This window comes from Oryctolagus cuniculus, chromosome 8 (genome assembly GCF_051225735.1).
Source record: "Oryctolagus cuniculus isolate XC-2025 breed Fujian yellow rabbit chromosome 8, ASM5122573v1, whole genome shotgun sequence".
NCBI classification, from domain to species: domain Eukaryota; kingdom Metazoa; phylum Chordata; class Mammalia; order Lagomorpha; family Leporidae; genus Oryctolagus; species Oryctolagus cuniculus.
This window is the reverse complement of record NC_142874.1, coordinates 112,307,972-112,333,637: the sequence shown is the minus strand read 5'-3', so window position 1 is coordinate 112,333,637 and position 25,666 is coordinate 112,307,972. Positions and strand designations below refer to the sequence as shown.

The following is a 25,666-nucleotide window of genomic DNA, read 5'->3' as shown; positions in this document are numbered from 1 at the left end:
CATACTGAATTTAGTAATTGAATTTTTATTACTTGCCTTGATAATTCACATTCAAAAGGGAAGGGAAATCAACGACATCACACACCCTCAGATGTGCAGTTGGGAAGAAAGACATAGTGTGCTTTTGGCATAAAGTCTCACGTTGTCCGCATTAGCAATGTGAACAGGTGCGGAAGTATTAGCTAAATGTACCGTAACTGTCTTAGGATAGTTATCTGTAGGATTTCTTTTAAAAAAGATTTATTTCTTTATTTGAAAGGCAGAGTGATGTATGGGAATAGGGGTAGGGAGAGGTCGTTCATGCATTGGTTCACTCCCCAGATGGCCACAACAGCCGGGACTGGGCCAAAGCCAGGAGCCAGGAGCTCCGTCTGGATCTCCCAACGTGGGTAGCAGTGGGCCATCTCCCGCTGCATTCCCAGGCGCATTAGCAGGAAGCTGGACCAGAAGAGAACAGCGAGGACATGAACTTCGTGTTCTGGTATGGGGCGCTGTGGGATGCTATTGAGTTGCTGTGGACCAGAATCTCCTGCTTTGACACTGAAGTATGAGAACAAAATTATGAAATTGACCTTTGAAATTAACTAGTGACAAAGACATTCTGGTGAGAGGAAAGAAGCATCGAGAACTTTGTTAGTAAAATGAGATTCGGTTTATAGTTTAAATCTCATTTTTAAAATATGTAAGCCAAAAATTGTGACAATACAAAAGCAAGAACAAACGGGGCTGGACCGTTTAACAAAATTCAGACAACTTCATTCAAAACTTTGATTTTTTTCGTGACATCCATGGGTTCAGGGGATTCATCGTATTTCAGGTACAAAAGGAGAACCATGCAAGCTGAAGGGATGTGCTGATTTTATTTGCTTCAAATATGAGCTCTTGACCTAAAAGAGACACACAAAGAATAGCTTTAAGTTTTCTCAATCTTTTTTTTTTTTTGTTTTTAATAAAATTTTTTTTTAAAAAAAGATTTGTTTATTTGAAAGAGTTACAGAGAGAGAGAAGGAGTGATAGATCATCCATTTGCTGGTTCACGTCCCAAATGGTTGCAATGGTCGGGGCTAGGCCAGGCCACAGCCAGGAGCTTCATCCGGGTCTCCCACATGCATGTAGGGGCCGAAGGACATGGGCCATCTTCCACTGCTTTTCTAGGTGCATTCGCAGGGAGCTGGATTGGAAGTGGGGCAGCCAGGACTCAAACCGGTGCCCATATTGGGTGCTGTGGCTGCAGGCAGCAGCTTTACCCACTATGCTACAGCTCTGGTCCCTGTTTTTAATAAACTTTTAAAGGCAGATGCATTTAGATTCCCAGGAAAGTTGCAAAGATAGCAACAAGAGTTCCCCACAGACCCTGTACCCAGTTTTCCTGTTAGTTTTGTCACAAGGAATGGACCGATGTTGATTTATTCACATTCCTGTATATTTAGCTGAGATCCTTTTTCTATTTCAGGATCCATGCAGGATACCACATTTCACTTAGTCCTTGTATTTCCTTAGATTTCTCTGGACATGATTGTTTTTCATCAAAACAATTTCCTTGTTTTTGATGACCTTGGCAGTCTTGAGGGGGATTCGTGTGTCTGATACGTGTCTCCTGGTTGGACTGGAGTCATGAGGTTTTGGGAAGAAGACCATGAAGATAATGGATCACCTGACCAAGGGAGTTTTGTCAGGTTTCTCCGCTGAACAGAGCATTTCACAATGGTTACGGAAGACGGAGTCGAGAGATCGTTTACAGGAATGGTATTGTGCGGCAGATAAAGCTGCTGCTGGAAGGCCGCGTCCCGTGTTGCAGAGCCTGGCTTGCGTCCAGCGTCTGTGCTTCCCACCCAGCTTTTGGCTCATACGCACTCTGGGAGGCAGCAGATGATGGTTGAGTGTTTGGGCCCTGGCCACCCACTTGGGAGACACAGATGGAATTCCTGGTCCCTGGCTTCCACTTGGGTTTGAATTCAGGTAGCTGCACCCTCCTCTGCTCCCTGGGACCTGGGGCGGTAGCAGCTTAGCTGTAGCTGGCCTGGTTACTGCACCATCCCTGTCCTTTCCCTCTGTGCCCCAACCCCCACCTTCACAAGCAGCCGTCATTCAAGCCTTCCATGATCCCAATCTCACTTTCTTCTATTTGTTGTGAATGGACACACATTTCCTCTTTAGAATGAGAAACCACTCCTTTTTTTTTTTTTTTTTTTTTTTGACAGGCAGAATGGACAGTGAGAGAGAGAGACAGAGAGAGAAAGGTCTTCCTTTGCTGTTGGTTCACCCTCCAATGGCCGCCAAGGCTGGCACGTTGCGGCTGGCGCACAGCGCTGATCCAAAGGCAGGAGCCAGGTGCTTCTCCTGGTCTCCCATGGGGTGCAGGGCCCAAGCACTTGGGCCATCCTCCACTGCACTCCCGGGCCACAGCAGAGAGCTGGCCTAGAAGAGGGGCAACCTGGACAGAATCCGGCGTCCCGACCAGGACTAGAACCTGGTGTGCTGGCGCCGCAAGGCGGAGGATTAGCCTGTTGAGCCACGGCGCTGGCCAGAAACCACTCCTTTCAAGAAAATTTCACTCATCCATTTCATGAGACATCATCTTCCTCCTTAGAACAGGACATGGCACTTGGTCCAAAGGCATCTGGAAAATGCTGCCTTTTTAATGAGGGGGTGGTCTGAGCCCCTCTGTGAGTACAGAGGGGGGCAGCTCCTTTGTTCTTGTCCTGCACAACCCCCATGGTATCTTACACGGCAGTAGATCCAGAACACATTAATTGGGAAATAATGGACATTGGAAAAACCTACCTCCAAAGAGTTAGTTTTTTAACCATAAAGAGTTTTCACTCACTATGAAAGGAAGTGGGATATTGCAAAGAATGCAAGAATGAACGTTTCCTTTCCATACTCCATAGAGGACTCACAAAATCGTGTTGATTCCTACTTAACTATATCCTCGATAGAGAAGTCTGAGAAAAATTAGTTGACCATGACTTGATTAAATTTCAGATACTGGGGGCTGGCACTGTGGTGTAGTGGGTAAAGCCGCAGTCTGCAACGCTGGCTTCCCATTTGGGAGCCGGTTGGTGTCTTGGCTGCTCCACTTCTGATCCAGCTCCCTGCTAATGGCCTAGGAAAGCAACAGAAGATAGCGCAGGTGCTTGGGCCCGGTCAACCACATGAGAGACCCAGATGAAGCTCCTGGCTCTTGAACTCATCCTGGCCCAGCCCTGGCTGTTGTGGCCATCTGGGGAGGAACTGGTGTTCTCTTTTTGTACCTCTCCCTCTTTCTCTATAACTCTGATTTTCAAATAAATAGATCTTTCAAACATTTTTTCAAAGGTGAAATTCAATGTAATACTTCCAAATATTCTAAATTCTGTATCTACTCCCTTTGAAAGTCAGCTTCTCTAATAGAATTTTCTATTTAAGCTCACCTCACTGTGATAGATGCTTTATATTACAATTAATCAAAGTATTCTATAACACATACTTTTAATTTGCTCTATTTTATTTTAAAAATATATTTAATATTTTTTAAAGATTTATTTATTTATTTGAAAGGCAGAGTTACAGAGAGGCAGAGGCAGAGAGAGAGAGAGAGAGAGAGAGAGAGAGAGGGAGGGAAAGAGAGAGGTCTTTTATCTGCTAGTTCACTCTCCAAATGGCTGCTATGCCAGAGCTGGGCCGATCTGAAGCTAAGAGCCGGGAGCTTCTTCCAGGTCTCCCACATGGCTGCAGGGGCCCAAGCACTTGGGCCGTCTTTCTCTGCTTTCCCAGGCACATTAGCAGGGAGCTGGATCAGAAGTGGAGCAGCTGGGACTCAACGAGCACCCATATGGGATGCTGGCACTGCAGGTGGTGGCTTTACTTTCTATGCCACAGAACCAGGCCCATTATCTCTATTTCATAATTATATACCAATTTTAAAGATCAGTTTGTCTTAGCAGACAGCATAATATCTACTTCTTTTGGATTTCACCATGCTCTGGTATTTTGCAGGTGGTAAGGGCTTCATTAATAGAGTAACAGAATCCTGAGAAGTTTAGAAAATTCACCATTCCTTTATTTACTAAAATATGGTTTTAAAGTGTAGAGTTTTCTTCTTTGTAGGAAGAAATCAAAACCTTATAGTAAGACAGCAAGTTGGGAGCCTTAAATTGTTATTACTGAATTATTATTCAAAACAACAGGAATTTACAAAAACCCTTCCTTATCGTTCTCGAAAGTCCAGATTCTGGGAGGAAGGTTTGCTCTGACTCACCATGGTCCTTCAGAAAGCGTTCATGGCTCTCCTTCGGTTGATATCTCTCTTGATTTGGCAAACAGAACAGTAAGGACAGCAAAGGGTCACCATATAATCATCACAAATGGACCCCTGTTTGAAAGCAGAAAAGAAATAGAAATGTAAAATGCACTTATTTGGAGTTTAGACTTGGATTTTTAGACAACTTAAAGAGAAACAGAAGGCACCAATCTTTTGTTTGGATGGATGCCTTGAAGGAAATGTCTTTTTTAATGACATAATCAGTTTCCCCATTACTTTATAAATCTGAAAATGTAAGAAGAGGTTCAAACAAACTAGTAAAATGAGGGTAAGAGTTGGAGGAGTTTCAAAATTCTTTTCTCCCACACCCCTTCATTATTTCAGAAAGCTACTAGAGGATGTGTTCCATCAAAATGAGGGAGCAAATCAAGAAAGAGGATGTTATGGGCTGGAAGGCAGAGTAGTCTCACATAAGAGAGGGGACAGTGGAAACTAGGGTCATGGGGAAGGGTCCTAGGGTAAGAGTTAAGCACCTGGAATGAAGGACCATTAGTTCAAAGGGTAGGAGGTCAGGAAGAGATTTCAAGAGGAAGATGGAAACGATAGGATGTCTTTTGCAAGAGATTTAGAAAACTGGCCAAGAATGTGGGGTAAAGTACTCATAAATAAATGGAGGAAATTTAATCAAACCAACTGGTAGTTATTAATAACAGGTAAAACAAAGTTTAGGAGGAAAAGTGATCGTATTCATTACATGACTCAACTTGAGCTGGATAAAGCAAATGTAGGTATCATAAGGTAAATATTGAGTATGTAATTAACCAAAATTACATATAACTATATTGGTGGGGGAGGGCCCGTGGGTGGGGTTAGAAAGGGGAGAAGACAGAGCTAAATTCTCATCTTACATGGTGGGAGGTCAGGAGATACTGTCCCCAGCTGAAAAGTCAACATCTGAGGATATGGAGGGAAATTCCCAAACACCCAGCCCTGGGGAAGGAGCAGGCAACAGAAGTGTGGGGACTGCTGCTTTTCTTAACAAACCGCCCTGTAAAATTAAATCGCCATGAAAAAGTGTTTGCCTCAGGGCACTGATAAATTTTAAAGCCATACTTATGAAATGCACAAAGTATAAAAGATTCTCGGGGGAGAAAAAAAACAACCCTGAGAGAAGATATCAAATTATTAGTGGAGTTTATCACTGGGTAGTGGAATTGGATATAAAGAGGTTAGATTTTCATTTTGTAAACTTCTGTGTTTGCATGTCATAAAATTATCTGTAGCATTTTTATAATTAAAAATGATAACTATTTTATGGGAAAAAAGAATTTCAAAGAAATAAATTCTTAAAACATTTTACATATTCATTTGTTCCCTGTGATGGTTAATTTTGTGTGTCAGCTTGGCTAAACTATGTAACAAGTATTTGGTTATTACTATTCTAGATGTTTCTGTGAAAATATACTTTAGATTTTGAGGAGAGCAGATCATTCTCACCATGCGAGTGGGCCTGATGCAATCGATTGAGGATGTTAATATGGAAAAACACTGCACTCCCCTGAGCGAGAAGGAATTCTGCGTGTACATGGCCTGAGTGACCATGAACTGCTAGCCTGCTGGCCTCCACAGTCGTATAACCAGCTCCCTGAATTCTCTCTCTTTCCACTCACATACAATTTCAAAATCTTTTGCATCAAAGTCAATTTGTCTTTTTTAAGAAAAATGTTTATTTAGGGGCCAGCCCTTTGGCACAGTGGGTTAATGCCCTGGCCGGAAGCGCTGGCATCCCATACGGGTGCTGGTTCAAGACCCGGCTGCTCCACTCCCGACCCAGCTCTCTGCTATGGCCTGGGAAGGCAGTAAAAGATGGCCCAAGTCCTTGGGCCCTGCACCCGCGTGTGAGACCCAGAGGAACCTTCTGGCTCCTGGCTTCGGATCAGCACAGTGCCGGCCATTGTAGCCAATTGGGGAGTGAACCACTGGATGGAAGACCTCTCTCTTTTTCTCTTTCTCTGCCTCTCCTCTCTCTGTGTAACTCTGCCTTTCAAATAAATAAATAAATCTTTAAAAAATGTTTATTTATTTTAATCTACTTGAAAGAGAGAGAGAGATCTTCCTTCAGCTGGTTCACTCCTCAAGTGCCCACAACAACCAGAGTCGGGCCAGGCTGAAGCCAGGAGCCCAGAATTCCATTGGGGTTTCCCACCTTGAGCAGGGGCCCAAGCACTCGGGCTATCATCTGTTGCCTCGAGGGGTTGTGTTAACAGGAAGCTGGATCAGAAATGGAGGTGTTAGGATTCAAACTGGCACTCTAGTATGGGATATGGGCATCCCAGGTGGTGGCTTAACCCACTGTGCCACAACACCTGTCCCTAACTAATCTTTTAATTCCATTTTCCACACATCTTTTGAGTACCCCCTTTATATGTATGTTTGTATAGGCATATATATGTATATACGGAGACATATGTATGCATATACACACATTTCCCTTGTATATATACAAAGATACATATGTGTGGGTATATACATATATGGCGCACACATGTATGCACATATATGTGAAAACACACACGTATCCACCCACCCTATTGGCTCTGTTTCTGGAGACCCTAACTAATTTACTCTTCTATTACACAAAAAGAAGTAGATGTAATGGAAGGTGCATGCATAGAAGTTAGAATCAAATACTTACACTCTGTCTCTCTGCTACTAATGCATCTTTAGGCAAATTACTCCACCTCCAAAGGCTTTGAAGTCCTCATGTGCAAAATGTTGTGGACTTACTCACTGAACAGGGATGGTGAGGGGATGAAGCGCGCATCATGTCACACATCTGGGACATAGTATGGTCTAAAGCCCCCTCTTTCCTTGTATGGTATACATGCAAACATGAGTTGCTTATTTTCTAGGGCTTTTAACAAAAACCTAGATGAAAGTCACATAACCAGAGGATCTAGTGATGCAAATGAATAGGACTGCACACGCTAGGAAACTATAACCAACCAAATTCAGATGACGCATATCACCCAGCGTCCTCCGTGTGTGTAACGATTGGTAGGTGGTTGCCCGTTTGAATGATGTGCTATCCTGCAAGACTCACAGGGATGCCGTATCGGGTCCGGTAGAGAGTCCTCATGGCCACAGATGTTCCACAAAGACAGCATTCATTCATGTCAGCTGCGACTTGACATCCAAGGCACGGGTAGCAAAATGAGCCACAAAGACCTGGACACAGGAAACCAGGGATACTGGTTACTCTACTCGGCCCCACTAGAGTCAGAGTCAGGCCACGTCCACAAGCAGCAGTCACATCACGGGCCTCAGCCATGTACCCTGTCCATCTTCAGTGTTCCTACTGGGCCCTGCATCAGCTTCTCCCCCAACTCCCAAATCATTTCTGGAATGTCTACACCTTAGAGAGCCTTTCATTCTTCCCGTGGGACTGTCTCCATCCACTCATTCATTGATCCACTGGACCTGTCCATGTTCCAGATATTATTTTCTGTGTTGCTCAGTGCATGCAGTAGGGAACCAGGACAAAAGGTGCCCCCACGGAAATCTGCTTAGGACGCCAGGGCCCTGAGTGGAAAATGCTCCTTGAGCTGAGTACTGGAGGAGGAATGGGGGGCTGGCGCTGTGGCATAGTGGGTAAAGCCACTGCCTGCAGTGCCAGGATCCCATAGGGGCGCCTGTTTGAGTCCTGGCTGCTCCACTTCCGATCCAGCTCCTTGCTATGGCCTGGAAAAGCAGCGGAAGATGACTCAAGTCCTTGGGACCCTGCAGCCACGTGGGAGACCTGGAAGAAGCTCCTGGCTCCTGGCTTCGGATTGGCACAGCTCTGGCAGTTGCAACCAGCTGGGGAGTGAACCAGCGGTCGGAAGACCTCTCTCTCTGCCTCTCCTTCTCTCTCTGTGTAACTCTTTCAAATAAATAAATATTTTTTTAAAAGGGATGAAAAAGAGTTTTCAAGGTGAAGAAAAAAGGAAAAGAACCGTCCCTTTAAGGAATGTATTAACACATTCAATTCTCAGGGTCACAGCCAACGTACAATAATGATTACAAGACAATTCTCATTAGTTCCCACGTGATGTGATAATACAAAGATCACAGATTCAGTGTAGTTCACAGATAGAATTCGAAGAAGATAGTGATACATCGCTCTCTCCGTCTCTCGCTCTCTGTTCACTGGGCAGCCCGAGCACGAGGACAGGATGGGAGGGAAGCAGGCTGGGGATCAGATGACAAGGGACCGCCAGCGCTCTGCGTTTGCCATGGAAGTCTGCAGGGACCATAGACACATTTTAAAGGTGGGCGATGAGCCAGGCAGATCTGCGTTTAAGAAAATCTGCTCTGAAACAATTAAGCTCACGTTAGAATTTAATTCATTTAATTGGATAATAATTCCGGGGGTGGAAGGGATTAATGGTTATCTTGAGAGAGTTTTCCTGGTGGCGTGTAATTGTCACTTTGATTTACAGATGTCCGGCTAATGTCCTGCGAAGATAATTGGCCCAGATTATCTCCTGAGACCAAGAGGCACCAATCAACAGACCCAGCGGCCCTGGTTCTTGGGTACTTTTTCCTCTCATTGTAATTATTAACATGGTTCAGTTTAAAGTTCAGTTTCACAGGTAAATTCAAGGTTCAGGTATTTTCTCTCCTCGTCTAAAAATACCGCGTAGACTGGAGACGGGTAAGGAGACTTCAGGACAAAATCCTTGGGGGTGAGTGGTTTGCTTGCTGGTGGACCCTCAGAACTAAGCACCTCCGTCTTCTCTGCACCCCCTTTCTCACCCACAGATCTCCTTGTCCCCAGCTTCACTTAGAGTTCTTGGGGATGCCAGTCAGCAAGCTTCCAAAAAGGAGCCCAAGACACACAGCGACCCCTTTTCTCCAAGACGAGCTAATTGTCCTAACTCACAGATACACAGAAAACCCGCCTGGAGACAACACCTGCGCTCGTGCCGAGATCACGGATGAAAACGACCCTGTGTGTCCTGCATGTAATGCAATCACATTTAATTCATGGGCGACAGGAACCATTAAAAAAAATCAAGTTAAACTTGAAATGTTTCTTTTATTAATGTAAAGTCTGTTCGCAAATCAGAAGGCCAGACCTGTTGATTGTTAGAATCACTGAGCCCTATCATGGCTCTCTCGACTCTGCAACCTCCTTTAGGAGTCAGATTAGTCTCTGGAAGACTGGAGAAGACTAAATGCATACTCAATACAGAGCCTTTTTGGTGAAACACACCGTGGCCTGAGTTACCGGGGGCCAAAATAAGAGGGGCTTTTAGCACACAGTGCTGGAGGAAGTGGGCAAGGACCTGGTCATTGGTGATCGCCTCCATGCCCCTCCGGGGCGCCTCCCCACCCCACCCCGTGCACTTACAGACCCCGCAGTCACTGAAGCAGTCACATACGCCCGTCTGCCAGTTGGAGTTCTGCGGAGCCCGGAATGTGGGTTGTTGAGTCACCACGACCACGGGCGCCCCCGGAGCTTGCATCTCCACGCAGGGTCCTGGCTGCTAGGCGCTGTCGGGGAAAAAGTGGGTGTCAGTAGCCTTGGGGTTGCTTCTCAAAGGAGGTTCCGGGCGACGCCGGCTCGCGAGGCGATTCAGTGGCTTGTCCACGGCCTAAGAGCGCAGTTTCTGTCCCCACCGCTGGGAGCACAGAGGCCCCGGGGGAGGGAGTTCACTGAACTGGTAAGGTGAACAGGTGCTTCTCACGGGGTAAGGGGGTGGAACACGGCTGCTCACGCACTAGTTTTAGACAGGCACCTTGAACTCACACAAGACAGGCAAATAAATGGCGAACCTGCGGTCGTGGCTGGAAGTCGCAGGTGATGGAACATTCTCTACGGCTGCCCCGTGCTGAGATTTTTGTCTACGTGCGCTTCCCCTCCCCTCCCCCCAGCCCCACCCCGGCCCTGTTGTTATGCCCTCTCTTGTCCTGGACTTGTTTTTTTTGTTTTTTTGTTTTTTTTTTTTTTAAGTTGACTCAAAAGGCAGAGAGACAGAGACGACACTCTCCAAAAAGTCCACCACAGCCAGGGCTAGGCCAGGCTGAAGCCAGGAGTCGGGAACTCACTCCAGGTCTCCCCTACAGGTATGGCAGGGACCCAAATACTTGAGCCATCGCCTGCTGCCTTGCAGGAAGTAGAGCTGGCCCTCAAAGCTGGAACTCTGATATGGGAGGGGGGCGTCCAGAGCAGCCGCTTAACCTCTGGGCTTGTCTCCGACTAGCTGTGTTCTCCCAGCCTCCCGCACCCGGGCAGAGCCTGCACTGCGAATTCACTGTGTCCCTTTGGCGGTGTGGCTGGGCAGACTCTGGCCACGCGGTAGAGGTGAGCCCTGACTGTGGCCGGCATTTGGTTAGCTCATTCCTCATTTCTCTTCTTCATGAGAGGCAGTGCGGGGTCACGGAAGATGAATTAAAATTCAAGTGAGAAAATCTTTGTCTGATTCTGGTTTCTGAGACAATGCGGTCTTGACCTAGTCATTTCAGTTTCCACGTACTAATCTGTAAAATGGATGGATTCTGACCTATCTACCTCTCAGGCTCATGGAGAGAATGCAATGAAAGAGAAAGTCCGTGGGCGAGTGAAATGAGCAATAAAGAACCAAACGATATAAGGGGCGGTGGCTATACTGTATACAGATATAGCAAGGAGGTTCCTTTTGATGATATCCATGAACATGCATTTGCAAGAATGCCAGCGCTAGGCTGGGTTGAATTCAGAAGCTAGGAGCTTCTTCCAGGTCTCATATGTGGGTGACAGGGGCCCGAGCATTTGGGCCATCTTCTGCCTTTCCAGGCACATTAGCAGGGAGCTGGATTGAAAGTGGAGCAACCGGGACACGAACTGGTGCCTAAATGGGATGCTAGCATCTCAGGTGGTGGCTTTACCTGCTGACCCACAGCACCGGCCATAAAATGTTCTTATAAATATTTGTATCGGGGTGGGTATATGGCTTAGCAACTAAGATGCTGGTTAAGGTGCCTGTGCCCCAAATCAGACTGCCTGGGGTCTATTCCTGTCTCAGCTCCCGACTCCAGCTTCCTGCTATTGGGAGGCAACAGTGATGGCTCAAGTTGTTGGGTTCCTGGCAGCCATGTGGGAGACCTGGATTGGCTTCCTGTTCCCAGCTTGGCCTCTGAGGCCATGGCAGGTCTTCTGGGACTGAACCTGCACATGGGGGTCTCCCCCTCACTCCCCTCCCTCCTCCCATCTTGTTGCCTCTCAAATTAGTTACTAAAAATTTAAATGTTTGTATCTGTTGAACATCATCACTCTCAGAAAATAGCTCTAGGTATTTCCTTTGCCATTACTGCATAAATTATACAAACACTGTGTACTTTTTAAAGTTCCAAAAATTCATATGCTTGAGTTATTCACAGCAGCATCATTTGTTTTTCCAAAATATAATAAACAACCTAAATTCTTATATATGAGACATTGCTTGAACAAACTGTGGCTTTCCCACACATGGAGGAATAAAGAAATAAAAGCTGTCAACCATGAGATGTTATTCCAATTTAGTCTTAGGTGATATGTTTCCTGAATTGTTTGGTACAGGAAAATTCTTAGTAAATTATGAGTCAGTCAAGCACTTGGGAATAAGACTGCTGGAAACTTTCCAGTTGCTGATATTGTACAAAATGTCCTCAAAAATCTATGAAGGAAAGAGATGGATGGGGCTGGCACTGTGGTATAGTAGGTTAAGCCTCCACCTGTGGCACCCGCATCCCGCATGGCACTGGTTCAAGTCCCGGCTGCTCCATTTCCAATCCAGTTCTCTGCTAATGGTCTGGGAAAGCAGTAGAAAATGGCCCAAGTCCTTGGGCTCCTGCATCCAAGTGGGAGACCCAGAAGAAGCTCTTGGCTCCTGGCTTCAAATCAGCTTGGCTCTGGCCATTGCGGCTATTTGTGAATGAACCAGTGGATGAAAGACTTCTCTCTGTCTCTCCCCTTTCTTTCTGTAACTCTGCTTCTCAAATAAAGAAATATTTTTTTCTTTAAAGAGATGGGTTCCATTTTTTTGTTTCTGTTTGTGATGTTTTCAAATGGACATTACACCACTGTCAGGAAGAAGGGATTCTAACTTTCCTAATAAAAGTATGTCCCCCAAAGATATCAGGAGGTATAAGAAAATACACAGGGGCTAGCATTATGGTACAGTGGTAAAGCTGCCACCTTTTTTTTTTTTTTTAAGGTTTATTTTATTTATTTGAAAGGCAGACCTACAGAAAAAGAGAGAAAGGAAAGACATACACACACACACACACACACACACGTAGTTCTTCCATCCACTGGTTCACTTCCCAAATGGCCACAACGACTGAAGCTGGGGCAGGCTGAAGCCAGGGGCCAAACACTTCCTCCAGGTCTCCCATGTTGGCACAGGGGCCCAAAGACTTGGGCCAATCTCTTCTGCTTTTCCAGACACATCACCAGAGAGATGGATCAGTAGTGGAGCAGCCTGAACTTGAACCAGGGCCCATATGGGATACTGCCGCCACAGGCCACAGTTTAACTTGCTACGCCACAGTACCAGCCCCAAGCTGCTACCTTTGATGCCAGCATCCCATATCAGAATGCTGGTTCGAGTTCTAGCTGCTCCACTTCTGATCTAAGCTCCCTGATGAAAGCAGTGGGTGATGGCTCAAGTAGCCCTGTGGGGAATAGAAGCAGATGGAGGATTGCTCTCTGACTCTCCTCCTCTCTCTGTCACTCTGCCTTGCAAATTAATAAATCTAAAAAAAATTACATGTACCTGCTCACTTGTAAAATAAAGAATTACAGGAAGGCTAGATGAGAAACTAGCGAACTGTGTGCAGAGTGAATGAGGCTGCAAATGGATGGATAGGGGTGGGCTGACCCTTCTTGACACCTTTTGTACAGCTCTGAGTCTTCAAACCATGCTGGTGTTTCATATATGAAATCAACACATCCACAAAGATCCACCATGAGTCAGGATGTGGAAGGAAACCCAAATGAAATGCAAGCAGTTACAAGGAGACCTAACTGTATTACAGTCAATATTATAATCACACCAAAGTGAGTAGTGAAGGGAAGGTAACATAGAGAATTTTGGAAAGTAGGATTTTGGCTCCAAAGCCAAGGACAAAAATGACTGAGACCGGTGCCGCGGCTCACTAGGCTAATCTTCCACCTTGCAGCGCCGGCACACTGGGTTCTAGTCCCGGTCGGGGCGCCAGATTCTGTCCCGGTTGCCCCTCTTCCAGGCCAGCTCTCTGCTGTGGCCCGGGAGTGCAGTGGAGGATGGCCCAAGTCCTTGGGCCCTGCACCCGCATCGGAGACCAGGAGAAGCACCTGGCTCCTGGCTTCAGATCAGCTTGGTGTGCTGGCCGCAGCGGCCATTGGAGGGTGAACCAACGGCAAAGGAAGACCTTTCTCTCTGTCTCTCTCTCTCACTGTCCACTCTGCCTGTCCAAAAAAGAAAAAATTCATTTCAATGAAAACAGTTTTTGAAATCCATACATAGTTGTTTCATAAGATGTAATTTTCATGAACTTTTCAAAGATTCTTCATACATTATTGATGAAATCAAGGTTATTTCCTGCCCAAGAATGAAGTTACAATAAGGGAAAGGAAGGCGTAGAAGGAAACCATTGCTGTTGGATAGGAACCAAGGTGTGAACTCATAGCTGTTAACACACACACACACACACACACACCTGTTGTGCAAGGGGATGTCAGTTCCCTGTGGGTCTTCAGGAATCATCCCGACAGGGCTGCGGAAATGAGATGCCAGAGGCCTGGGAAACCCAGGGAGTTATTGTACTCACAGGTCCTAGAGGGGGAGGCTGTGTTGCCCAGAGCTCCACACGAGGTCCTCCTAGGTCTGAAGTGTGGCCAGGGTGCAGGGCGAGAGCAAGTGCCAGGGCCCAGGGGCCGGGGCCTTTATCAGGGGTCATGGGTGGGGTAGCTTGGGGAATGCAGGAAGCATTCTTGTTGAGTAATTCAAACGTAACTGGGTCAGTGTGGAAAGGGTAAAATAGGGAAGTGCTGGTGCAGCTTCTAAACAGAGATGGAGGAAACAGGCAGGGTGGCACAGCTGCAACGAAGCGTATCAACACACATGTGGGGCCCCGTGCCCAGAGAAGGGCAGCAAGGAGGTGAAAGTCCCAAGCAAGCTGGGCAGGTGCCAGCACCCAGGGAGCCACTGAGGCAAGAAACGAGTTTTACATCACACACACACACACACACACACACACACACACAGAGACATAGACGCAGATGTGCAGCACACAGGTGTCCACATGGATTTCCCAGCTGGGGCCTCTTCTTGGGTTGATTGCTCGCAGCTGGGGCAGATGAGAAAGGAGGTACTCACAACATCTCCCCACAGGCTGCTCACTGGCTGTAAAAGGAAAAATCGCAACCTCACAGTGCAGAGAGCCGGCAGACCCTTAGCCAAGTGATCCAAATCAATGTTGCCAAGAATGGGGCATGGCCATCTCATGTGCTTATTGAAATGACTTCAGGATGCAATATCACCCCTGTGTTATTCCTGATACAAACACGCAGAATGCATTCTTGAAAAGGACATGCGGGGGGTCCTCTGATTGTCCTGTCCTGCACCTGGTTGTCCCCACTCAGTGTCTCACGTCCATATTTGTGCCTTCAAATGGGCTCCCATTAGCCTGTCTAGCAGTGTGTGACCTGGGCATTCACTGAGAGCCCTTGAGATCCGATCTGGGGGACCCTGTGTGTTCCCTCGCAGGCTACTGCGTGCCGAATACCCACGTCTTAGTTTCTCGGAAAGCTGACTTCCTGCGTGGAGTGGCCGCCATGGCTTTTCAGCTCAACGGTCCCAGCTGTCCATTTCTGCTTCTTCCACTACTTTTGATTTCCCCTTCTGAGTGTGGGAAATTGTGAGGGTTCAGGTGCATCCGAGAACCTTAGCACCGAGGAACTGAAGCCGAGCATGTGGTCCCAGGAGGTTTCTGATGCTGTTACAAGTTCCTCCGTGGTGACAGTAACCCACAGCGCTGGGGTAGGCTGCTCAGCCCATAGGCGGTCCCAGAGGGAACTAGCATCCTGATGGATAGGTGTCTAACCACCTGTGGCGGACTCTGGGCAGGGTCTGTGACTTCTCGTGGGAGATTTCTTATGTGAGGAGACACCTCTGTGATCATCAGAAAACAGAGGAGAAAGCCAACACATCCACTCTCATACAGCTTCATGGACATCTCAAGTAGAAAACAGAAATGAACGCAAAGTGGCCCCAGCCACTGCTGTTTGCTTCAGCCATTAGGTATCCAATAACCTTTCACCCTGGCCATTCAAGGTAAAAGGTCAGTGGCAAGTGGAAGGGAAAACCTTGGAGGAGATCCAGTGCTGGGTGATGCTGCTACAGTTCCCCAGGACCTCGTGGGCAAGCCTGTTTCCCGAGTCCAGTGGTTCTCAAAGTTTCCTATGTGTGAAATCTACCCAGAGAGCTGGTTTAGAGTCAGTAATGAACATCTGCAGCTCTGCTGCTCCTATGCCTTAGGGTGCTATTAGGTAGAAAAAAGTGGCCCATCTGTGTAGACGCAGCTGGGTGAGCCCGTTGCCGCTGTAGTAAGAGTTAGATTGGGGCTAGCACTGCGGCGTAGTGGGTAAAGCTGCCACCCGTGGTGCCGGCATCCCATGTGGGCACCAGTTCGAGTCCTGGCTGCTCCACTTCTGATCCAGCTCTCTGCTATGGCCTAGGAAAGCTGTAGAAGATGGCCCAAGTCCTTGGGCTGCTGCACCTGTGTGGGAGACCCAGAAGAAGCTCCTGGCTTTGGATCAGCACAGCTCTGGCCGTTGTGGCCATTTGGGGAGTGAACCAATGGATGGAAGACCTCTCTTTCTCTGCCTCTCCTTCTCTCTGTGTAACTCTGACTTTCCAATAAATAAATAAATCTTTTAAAAAAAGATTCTCTCTCTCTGCCTCTCCTCTTTCTGTACAACTCTGACTTTCAAATAAATAAATATTTTAAAAAAACCAATTCTATAAAATAATTAGATCAATACCATCCCTTTCTCCCGGCAGACGCAGCCCTGGCCGGGGCCTCCCACAGCCCCGAGGAGTGCACACTGGACCATCTGATTCTCCCTTAGCTGCCCACCGGCTGTCGCCTGCCATCCTGAAGGATTCCAGCCACTGATCCACGCAAAGCCCCTTTGGTAATCCAGAGCTACTGCCTCTTTCATTTCTCTGCTGCTACCAATAAAGGCAGAGCCAACTCAATTCAGCCAAGATTCACAGAGCACCGACAAGTGTAAAAGACTTGTGCCAGCTTTGGTAAGTGCTAAGGAGTGGGACCCTGCCCATCACGGTGTGACCACACAGAGGCCACTGGAGATAAGATGCAAGTGGGAACTGAAGTACAGGTCATGTTGAGCAAGATTTGAAGAAAAACACGCCAATACCTTTTTTTTTTTTTACAATTTTCTCCATGGAATAGTTTCAGTGCCAGGAAATCTTGCAAGATTTAGCTCGCATTTTAATTTTATCCATCAGTCTCACAATCGATCTTGTACCTGTTTTCCCTGTCCATGAGGACCTCACTCTTGAGGACAGCCTACTATATAATTAAAATTAATGTATCAGTCTATTGTATTACAGTAACTACATTAATAACAATAAACATTATTACTGTTGATTGAGATATAGTCCTTATACTTTTTCCTTCTACTGTTTATGGATGTTAAATTTCTTTTTGCTTTGACCGACATATTTCCACTTCATAATCTCTCACCTTATAAATTATCAAACATGAGATGTGAGAGATGACATCTCTCTATACGCATAACAAAGAATAATAACTTAATGCTAGTTCCTTTTTCTTACTTTTGTAATGAGAATTCAAGGACTCATAATTTATTAGCTAAGTCTACAAAATTCCATCTGGTTGTTTCTTAATATTTATTAATTAATGGATGTAATAAAATATTTTCAAAGCACACAGAAATTAGCCAATACAACTTGACAGACATATCTACTGAAATAAGGAGTAAAATGAAATATCGGGTTCATAAATGCAATGCATGATATGTATTTCCTGCCAAAAGCAGTGTTTGCTTTAAATATTGAAATATTGAAGATTAAGGCTGAGATCTTTAAAAACCATGGCATCTAACAAAATGCTTAGCACATACTATTGAACTTCACTAGATTGAAAACAATTAAATAAGAAAACAGACTTTCTGCTGAACCTGAAAATATGGCACATTAAGAAAGAAAAAAGAAAATCAGATAACTTTTAAAGAAAACATTTCTTCCCCCACCACTATGATATGTCCCTGAAGTTCTTAATTTCGAAGTACTTACAGTTAAGAAAGAGTTTCTGTGTAGGAAGCGCCTTGTGGCCTGGGAGAGAATTGTACTAGAAATGAAAGCTACTCACTCACATGTAAAGGGAGAGGGCCAACCCTCCTCTGTCGCCCTGTGTAGTACAAAGAAGGTTCAGAGCCTCTCAGTGGCCAATGCAATCCAGGCATAAGTAGTTTTCAAGGTGTTCCTCTTATCTTGCGAATGGCAATATCTCTTGACTAATAAAGTATGCTACTTTTCTAACATAGCACTAAGTACACTAACAGATGTTTTTAGGAAGGAAAAGAGCTGAGTCATTACAAAGTCTGGTTTTACTTGCCTGGCAAAGTTTACTGATTTTTAAATAGTTTTCCTTTACTGTAATAAATAGCTACTTTTTTTTTTTTTTTTTTTTTACTTAATTTATTTCAAAGGTAGAGTGACAGAGAGAGAGACAGGGAGAGAGAGGACAGGGAAAGACAGAGATAAAAGTTCTTCTATCTTCTGGTTCATTCCCAAATTGGCCACAATGAACGGGACTGGGCTACGCTGAACCCAAGAGCCTAGAACTCATTCTAGATCTCTTTCATGAGTGGCAGAGGCCCAAGCCCTCAGGCCATCTTCTGCTGTTTTGCCCATCGAATTTGCAGGAAGCTGGATTGGAAATAGAGCAGCCAGGACTCGGGACGCACGCTGGCTCCCATATGGGATGCAGGCAGCACTTAACCCGTTGTGCCACAATGCTGGCTCCCCATTGCCATGTTTTTATTGCAGACTATAGGTAGAATTTGGGAGAAACAGACTACCAGGAATTCCATAACTGATCCATAAATTTCTCTTTTTCTTTCTTCTTCTTTGGACTTTTTAATTCGTTTTCCCTAAGTTTTTTTTTAATTCTGTTTTTTTTTTATTTTTAAAATTTAACTTTTTAAAATAAGATTTATCTTATTTGAAAGACAGAGTTAAAAGAGAGAGAGGGAGAGAGGTCTTTCATTCACTGGTTCACTCCCCAAATGGCTACAGCAGCTGGAGCTGGGCTGGTCCAAAGCCAGGAGCCAGGAGCCTCTTCTGGATCCCCAACGTGGTGCAGGGGCCCAAGCACTTGGGTCATTGTCTTCTGCTTTCCCAGGAATGTTAGCAAGAATCTGGATCAGAAGTGGAGCAGCTGGGGCTTGAACTGGCACCCATATGGGATGCCTACATCACAGGGGATGACTTTACCTGCTATGCCACAAGGCCAGCCCCAAGTTCAGCAATTTTTAAAAACATTTTGCCACATTCACTTCAAATGTAGAGATTGTATATATGTATGTATATAATATTTTTCTTGAAAATAGATATTAATATCACCAAGCGAGGGATTTGTGACGGTGATCACAATGTGGGGAAAGAAGGGTTTATTGTCTTGACCATGGTATGACTCAGCGAAGTGACATTTATAACTATATACCAACTGCCATGGCAATTAGGCATTGCCTGTTCCGCAGAGAACAGAAAGCATGGGATATTTGTCTTTCTGGGTCTGGCTTCTCTCACTTAGCATGATGACCTCCCAGCTCTATCCATTTGGTTGCAAGTGCCAGGACTTCATTCTTTTTTATAGCTGGGTAATAGTCCCTCATAATAATTTCCGGGTTAAAGAAAACATTTCTTTATCCAGTCATCAGTTGATGGGACTTTTAGGTTGATTCCACATTGTAGCAATTGTGAATTGAACTGCTGTATGTCTTCCCTAACATTGGTTGAATGCTTACTATGTGATGGGCACAGTTCTAAATGCTTTTGTGTGTGTTAGCTTTTTGGATTATTTCTACCATTCTGTATAGTGGTACTTTAAAAAAAATTTTTTTTAAGAGAGAGAGAGACAGAGCGAGCGAGCAAGAGAGCACTCCCATCCATTGGTTCACTCTCCAAACACCCAAGTGGTCAGGGCTGGGCCGGGGTTGAAGCCCAAAGCCAGGAACTGAATCCAGGTTCCCCACGTGGGTGGAAGGAACCCGCTCACTTGGCCATGACTGCTGCCTTCCAGTGTCTGCATTGGAAGGAAGCTGAAGTCAAGAGCTACAGCCAGGAATTGAACCGATATTCCAATACAGGACACAGGCTAAATTGCTTAATTGCTAGGCCACACAGCCACTCCCTGGGTGGTACAATCATTGCTTTCTATTCGACTGACAAGGAGATTGAGGCAGAGAAATGCTAAGTGGCAAGTAGGTGGCAGCTGGGAATTATCTGAGCCAGGACTCTCACCTGTGCACGTCACTTATCTGTGTCACGTTCAGCCACACAGTCTTCCTGGGTAATGTAACTCACTAGCCTTGTCCCAGTGGGAAAGATCGCCCATTTCAAACCACCTCAGAGTGAGTGACAGGAAGGCTGGGTACTCTCTTTTCAGAAAGGTTTTGTTAAATAAAATTTCCGGGGGCCACTGTTTTGGACTAACCTCCTGCACTGGGCCCCAGCAGAACAGACACTGAGTACCAGGTAATACAACTGCAGGTCCAAACGGGCCAGTTTCCCCAAAACAGGAGACTCTGCTAGGTTTGAATCAATGCCATAAGGAAGTCCTCTCTCTGTTTCAACCCTAGTAAGAAAGCAATTTTGAAATGACCTCTCTGATTCTTGTTTCCTGTTCCTGTTTCTTCCCCTCCTTTCTGTCTATGAAGCCACTCTCCACTGCGCAGTCCTGGAAACACTTGTGATACAGTGAGGTGCTTTCTTTACTTTTTTTTTTTTTTTTTTTTTTTTTTTTTTGACAGGCAGAGTGGACAGTGAGAGAGAGACAGAGAGGAAGGTCTTCCTTTGCCGTTGGTTCACCCTCCAATGGCCACCGTGGCCAGTGCACTGCGGCCGGCGCACCGTGCTGATCCGATGGCAGGAGCCAGGTGCTTCTCCTGGTCTCCCATGGGGTGCAGGGCCCAAGCACTTGGGCCATCCTCCACTGCACTCCCTGGCCACAGCAGAGAGCTGGCCTGGAAGAGGGGCAACCGGGACAGAATCTGGTGCCCTGACCGGGACTAGAACCCGGTGTGCCGGCGCCGCAAGGCGGAGGATTAGCCTAGTGAGCCGTGGCACCGGCTTTTCTTTACTTCTAAAATTAGAAAAATAAGGCCTAGCTGGGGCCAGTATTGTGGCGCAGCAGGTTAGGCTGCCACCTGTGACACTGGCATCCCACTTGAGCACTGGTTTGGTTCCTGGCTGCTCTGCTTCTGATCCAGCTCCCTGCTAATGTACATTATCAACTTAGGCCAGATACAAAAGGCTCTGGTACAGTATGGCAACAAGGTCCTTCTGGCACCAGATCCTGAGGCTCACGAGCAACCTATCTCCCCAGGGGACTCGGTCTTATTAAAGACCTGGAAGGAAGGGTCTCCCTCAGACCAGTTACAGCCCCAGTAGAAGGGGCCCCATCGAGTCCTGCTGAGCACGCCTACGTCAGTAAAATTACAGGGCATTCCAAGCTGGGTACATTTGTCAAGGATTAAACCTCTACCTCTTGAGTCTCCACAGGTGGATCCAACAGATACGTCTGCTTATTCCTGTGAGCCAACTGAAGATCTAAAATACCTCTTCAAAAGGCAGAAGGATAAGTAGAACTCTTGTCCTCGCCATGTCGAAATTCTGCAATTCAGTGCCCACCTGGTATACATACCTCTTTTGATTCTTTCTGGGAGCTATTATTGGCAGAAGGACCCTTGGTGGGTTCCTCAGGGGTAAAGAGGGACAGCCAGAAGAGTTTTATGAAACTGACTTTAAGAACCTGACTTTAGCTCTGGGTAATCTGGCCTACCCTTCAGGATGGCTTCTACAGCAAGCTCTGGTTTCAGTAGACTCCCTGAACAGGGTAGTTATGGACAATAGACAGGCCCTAGAGTTCATGTTAATAGAACAAGGGGGCATGTGCAGTGCTCAACGGGATCTGCCACCTTCACTCAAATAATAGTATGTTCCCAGAAAAGGACATCAAAGCCCTGTATGCTCAAGCTAAATGGTTTTCTAGTTTGCATAGGGGTAATCTCTCACCACCTACTGTCTGGCAGATGGCTAGACTTGTTTTTTCCATTTTAAGGGACACACCAGTTGCACTTGGGGTTATTCCAATCTTGCTCATGGTGATTGACACTTCTATGTTTCAGAACCCAGCAACTTCTGAGAATACTGATGACCATGCAGGGGACACAGACGATGGTGGTGACTGAAAGAGCTCCAGCTCATGAAACAAACTCATTAGACGAGATAGGCAGAGACTTCCAGACCGAGAACAGGCGGGGTCTGTGCCTCTAATAAGCAGGAAGCAGCTACAGAAGATGGTGACTCGACGCCCATCAACATCCCCTTAAGATTAAGGTCTGGAGTCTCTGAGGGGGGAATGAAGTAGACAGGCTAAAACCGATTAGGTTTGTGAGCTGGAAGACCACGCCTTTGCCATGCCCCTGTGTGACCTCACACCCTACCTGATACCCTCACCATGTCCCCGTGTGACATCATGCTCCCCCTGGCCATACCTGAGCACCCACCTGCCCACAAGCCACGCCCCTGTGAGAAATATATAAAAGGCAAGGAGCGTCCCAAAAGGCTCTCTGCCTCTGCTTTGCTGCCGGTGATAAGCGGTGGATAGCAGCTCAAGGCACTTGCTGCACGTGGCTTCTGGCCTGCTCTCTGCTTGGTATGGACGCAATCTTAGTTTCCAGATTTCCCCTCTCTAAACTGAACTAAAGCCCTCACTTTCCTACGCACCTAAATAAAAGCCCAAGATGTACCATTCTGCCTCGTTTATTGATGCTGATATTTAGGATTCTTCTCAGGCTTATTAATATTGGGGATTTATTAATAAGCATATGGTGATATCGTATGGCTCCCCAAATTCCGGCATTCAGATGGTGCTTCTGGGGAACTTTAAGGGGCCACGTTTTTGTATAGATTTTTAGGGGATCATGTCTGATATCACAGACGGGCCAGTTTCCCCAAAACAGGAGACTCTGCTAGGTTTGAATCAATGCCATAAGGAAGTCCTCTCTCTGTTTCAACCCTAGTAAGAAAGCAATTTTGAAATGACCTCTCTGATTCTTGTTTCCTGTTCTTGTTTCTTCCCCTCCTTTCTGTCTATGAAGCCACTCTCCACTGCGCAGTCCTGGAAACACTTGTGATACAGTGAGGTGCTTTCTTTACTTCTAAAACTGGAAAAATAAGGTCTAGCTGGGGCCAGTACTGTAGCGCAGCAGGTTAGGCTGCCACCTGTGACACTGGCATCCCACTTGAGCACTGGTTTGGTTCCTGGCTGCTCTGCTTCTGATCCAGCTCCCTGCTAATGGCCTGAGAAGGCAGCGTAGACCTGGATGAAGTTCCTGGCTCCTCGTTTTGGCCTGGCCCAGCCCTGACAGTTTTGAGCATTGGGGGAGTGAACCAGAGAATAGATCTCTTTCTCTCTCTCTCTCTCTTTCTCTGTCCCCTGTCTGCTTCCTCCCAGGATACACGTTAGCAGGAAGCAGGTTTGGAAGCAGAGTAGCCAGGACTTGAGTCAGGCACTCCCATATGAATGCAGTCATCCCAGGCACATACAGAACTGTTACACACCACTGCACCACAATGCCCGCAGCTCTACATATCTCTGAATATGAAACACTCAAATTAGAGTTGAGGATAATTGGGGCTGGCACTGTGGTGCAGCAGGTAAAAAAAAAGCTCCCATCTGCAGTGCTGGCATCCCATATGGCCACCAGTTCTAGTCCCGGCCGCCTCACTTCCAATCCACCTCTGCTATGGCCTGGGAAAGCAGTAGAAGATGGCCCAAGTCCTTGAGCCCCTGCACCCACGTAGAAGACCCTGAAGAAGCTCCTGGCTCCTGGCTTCGGAGCAGACCAGCTCCTGCCGTTGGGGCATCTGGGGAGTGAACCAATGGGTGGAAGACCTTTCCCTCTGTGCTTCTCTGTCTTTCAAATAAATAAATAAATATTTAAACAAACAAACAAAAGAATTAAGGTTAGCGTGTCCCACTGAAAACTTCGATTCCCATTGGTAGCTTTGGGACCCACAAGGAGGGAAGGCCTACACTTCCGGGAATGGAGAGGCCTACTTCCGGGGAAGAAAGTCCTTGTCAAGGTTCCCGCAGGTGCCTAAAGGTCAACCAATGAGGATCAGACCCGCCTCCACCTTTAACCCCCATGCCCTGAATCTATAAAAGGAGCTCTCCCAATCTCTGACGCGCAACTTCCCGGCCCCCACTCTGTTGCTCCGTTGGGACCGGGGAACCTCGCCCAGGAGCGGAACCCCAATAAAAGCCTGTGAATTAATCGATTCGTCTGCCTGGGAAGATTTGTTATGGGCCGGACACCTTGCACCCATGCTTGGTCACACATACTTCTGACCTTGTCCATCTCAGTAACTGGCACCACGATCCGCTTGTTTGAGCTGCAGCCTGAAGCCATCCCTCTTCTCCTGTGCACTCCATCGCAGGAGCTACGAGGTTAGCCTCTAAGGTGCACGCCTAGCCCATCTGTGCCTCTGCCTCCACTGCATGCCTCACATCAGGACTATTGCACAAGCCTGCCTCCCAGCCAGCTGCCTGCTTTCACGCCTGCTTCCTGCAGGACAGCCAGGACACTCCCGGCACACCTGGTTCTAGTCCCGGTCGGGGCGCCGGATTCTGTCCCGGTTGCCCCTCTTCCAGGCCAGCTCTCTGCTGTGGCCAGGGAGTGCAGTGGAGGATGGCCCAGGTGCTTGGGCCCTGCACCCCATGGGAGACCAGGATAAGTACCTGGCTCCTGCCATCGGATCAGCGCGGTGCGCCAACTGCAGTGCGCCGGCCGCAGCAGCCATTGGAGGGTGAACCAACGGCAGAACCTTTCTCTCTGTCTCTCTCTCTCACTGTCCACTCTGCCTGTCAAAAAAAAAAAAAAAAAAAAAAAAAAAAAAAAAGGATGTAACTGGAAGAACGTCGCTCCCCAACACAACCTCTCCGGGTGCTTCCCACTGCATTTGGAATAAAATCCGAAGTCCATCGTGGACATTCGGCGCGTGCGTTGGCCTACAAAGAAAGAAAAGCAGACCCCTCCTCCCAACACAAACATTGAAATGTGAAGTGAAGCAGCTGCCCCCTGTCATCTTGTCTAGGGAGGGAAGAGGTCCTAAGTTCTGCTTCTGTAACTCCGGTCATAAATCTGTTCTAGTAAATCTGCCCCTGGTATCTCTTTACAAACACACCGGGCCTACTGACCATTGGAAGTGTGGTCCTAAGTCACGTAGGCTGCAATTTAAACCCGCCAATGCTGTAACAGCTAAGGTATTGTTACCGGAGAAGCAAAGGGTCCTTGTCTTCGCGCAAGAAAGAATTCAGGCGTGAGACAGAGAGCAGTGGAAAGCAGAATAGCAAGGTTTATTAGGGAAGGGACATCTGTAGGAACGGATGGGCACCTCTCCAGACAGGACCTGAGAGAGAGTGCCCAGTCGCTCAGACTGGGGGAAGAGCGTGGAGAGAGAGGCAGAGGGCTGAACGCGCAGTTCAGTTGAGGCCAGGGTTTTTAAGGAGATGGGTCTTTGTCTTCTCACATCTCCTGAAACAAAAGACTTTATGGGTGTAAATACTAGAAACTCCTATCTGAGTTTTCCCCCTGAAGGTAACAGACAGGACGAAGCCTAGCTGGCACCGCCCTGAGTTTAGAGGAAGGGTGAGCAGGACCCCCTGGAGGATTGGGATCTGAGCAGGGTATTTGAAATGCAGATACTGGGCTGCATCTGGAAGGTTATCAGGCAGAAGGGGCGGGGAACCCCACCTGGCAGGTTATCGGGTAGAAGGGGGCAGGGCAGGATGCAAACACTGGGCTGCCCCTGAAGCGTTATCGGGATGACTTTGAGATGCATATGCTGGACCTAGATGTCAACTCTTTAGGCCTTTATGTCACACGCACACATAAGCTCATATCTGACTTCCTACCTAACAATACCACCAGGACTGTTGGACTCAGCTCTGTTTTTTTTTTTTTTTTTTTTTTTTTTTTTTTTTTGTTTTGTTTTTAAAGATTCATTTTATTTGAAAAGCAGAGAGAGACCTTACATCCTCTGGCTCCATCCCCAGATGGATGGGCTGGGCCAGGCTGAAGCCAGGAGCCAGGAG

The 25,666-nt window shown here is 46.8% G+C and overlaps 1 protein-coding gene and 2 long non-coding RNA genes across 6 annotated transcripts; 2 read left to right on the top strand and 1 right to left on the bottom strand.

The window, feature by feature from the left end:
• Positions 1–5: 5 nt before the first annotated feature.
• Positions 6–17,872, bottom strand: PLAC8 (placenta associated 8). Of its 4 annotated transcripts, none has more exons than XM_008267653.5 (5): positions 17,655–17,872; positions 9,639–9,781; positions 7,347–7,471; positions 4,241–4,354; positions 6–887 (listed from the first exon to the last, which is right to left on the bottom strand). In XM_008267653.5, exons 2-4 carry the CDS (start codon positions 9,751–9,753, stop codon positions 4,250–4,252), a joined length of 345 nt encoding a protein of 114 aa, XP_008265875.1. In that variant the 5' UTR covers positions 9,754–9,781; positions 17,655–17,872; the 3' UTR covers positions 6–887; positions 4,241–4,249. The 4 variants fall into 4 exon arrangements, with proteins under 4 accessions (XP_008265875.1, XP_008265874.1, XP_069904063.1 ...); XM_008267652.5 differs by lacking the exon at positions 17,655–17,872 and adding an exon at positions 17,575–17,631; XM_070047962.2 differs by lacking the exon at positions 17,655–17,872 and adding an exon at positions 13,949–14,150.
• Positions 8,435–9,315, top strand: LOC108178115 (uncharacterized). Its single transcript, XR_011378381.2, has 3 exons — positions 8,435–8,553; positions 8,725–8,818; positions 9,047–9,315. It is a non-coding gene; the product is annotated as an uncharacterized LOC108178115 (long non-coding RNA).
• On the top strand, positions 16,080–22,318 carry LOC127483187 (uncharacterized). The gene is made up of 3 exons (XR_011378379.2): positions 16,080–16,545; positions 21,067–21,198; positions 21,693–22,318. It is a non-coding gene; the product is annotated as an uncharacterized LOC127483187 (long non-coding RNA).
• Positions 22,319–25,666: the final 3,348 nt, after the last annotated feature.

Coding starts and splice junctions, on each gene's coding strand:
- PLAC8 (XM_008267653.5), bottom strand. CDS start 9,753: ATGCAAGCTCCGGGGGCGCCCGTGGTCGTGGTGACTCAACAACCCACA. Junction 7,472..9,638: donor CTTCAGTGACTGCGGGGTCT/GTAAGTGCACGG, acceptor TCCTGTGTCCAG/GTCTTTGTGGCTCATTTTGC. Junction 4,355..7,346: donor GGACCCGATACGGCATCCCT/GTGAGTCTTGCA, acceptor GCTTTCAAACAG/GGGTCCATTTGTGATGATTA.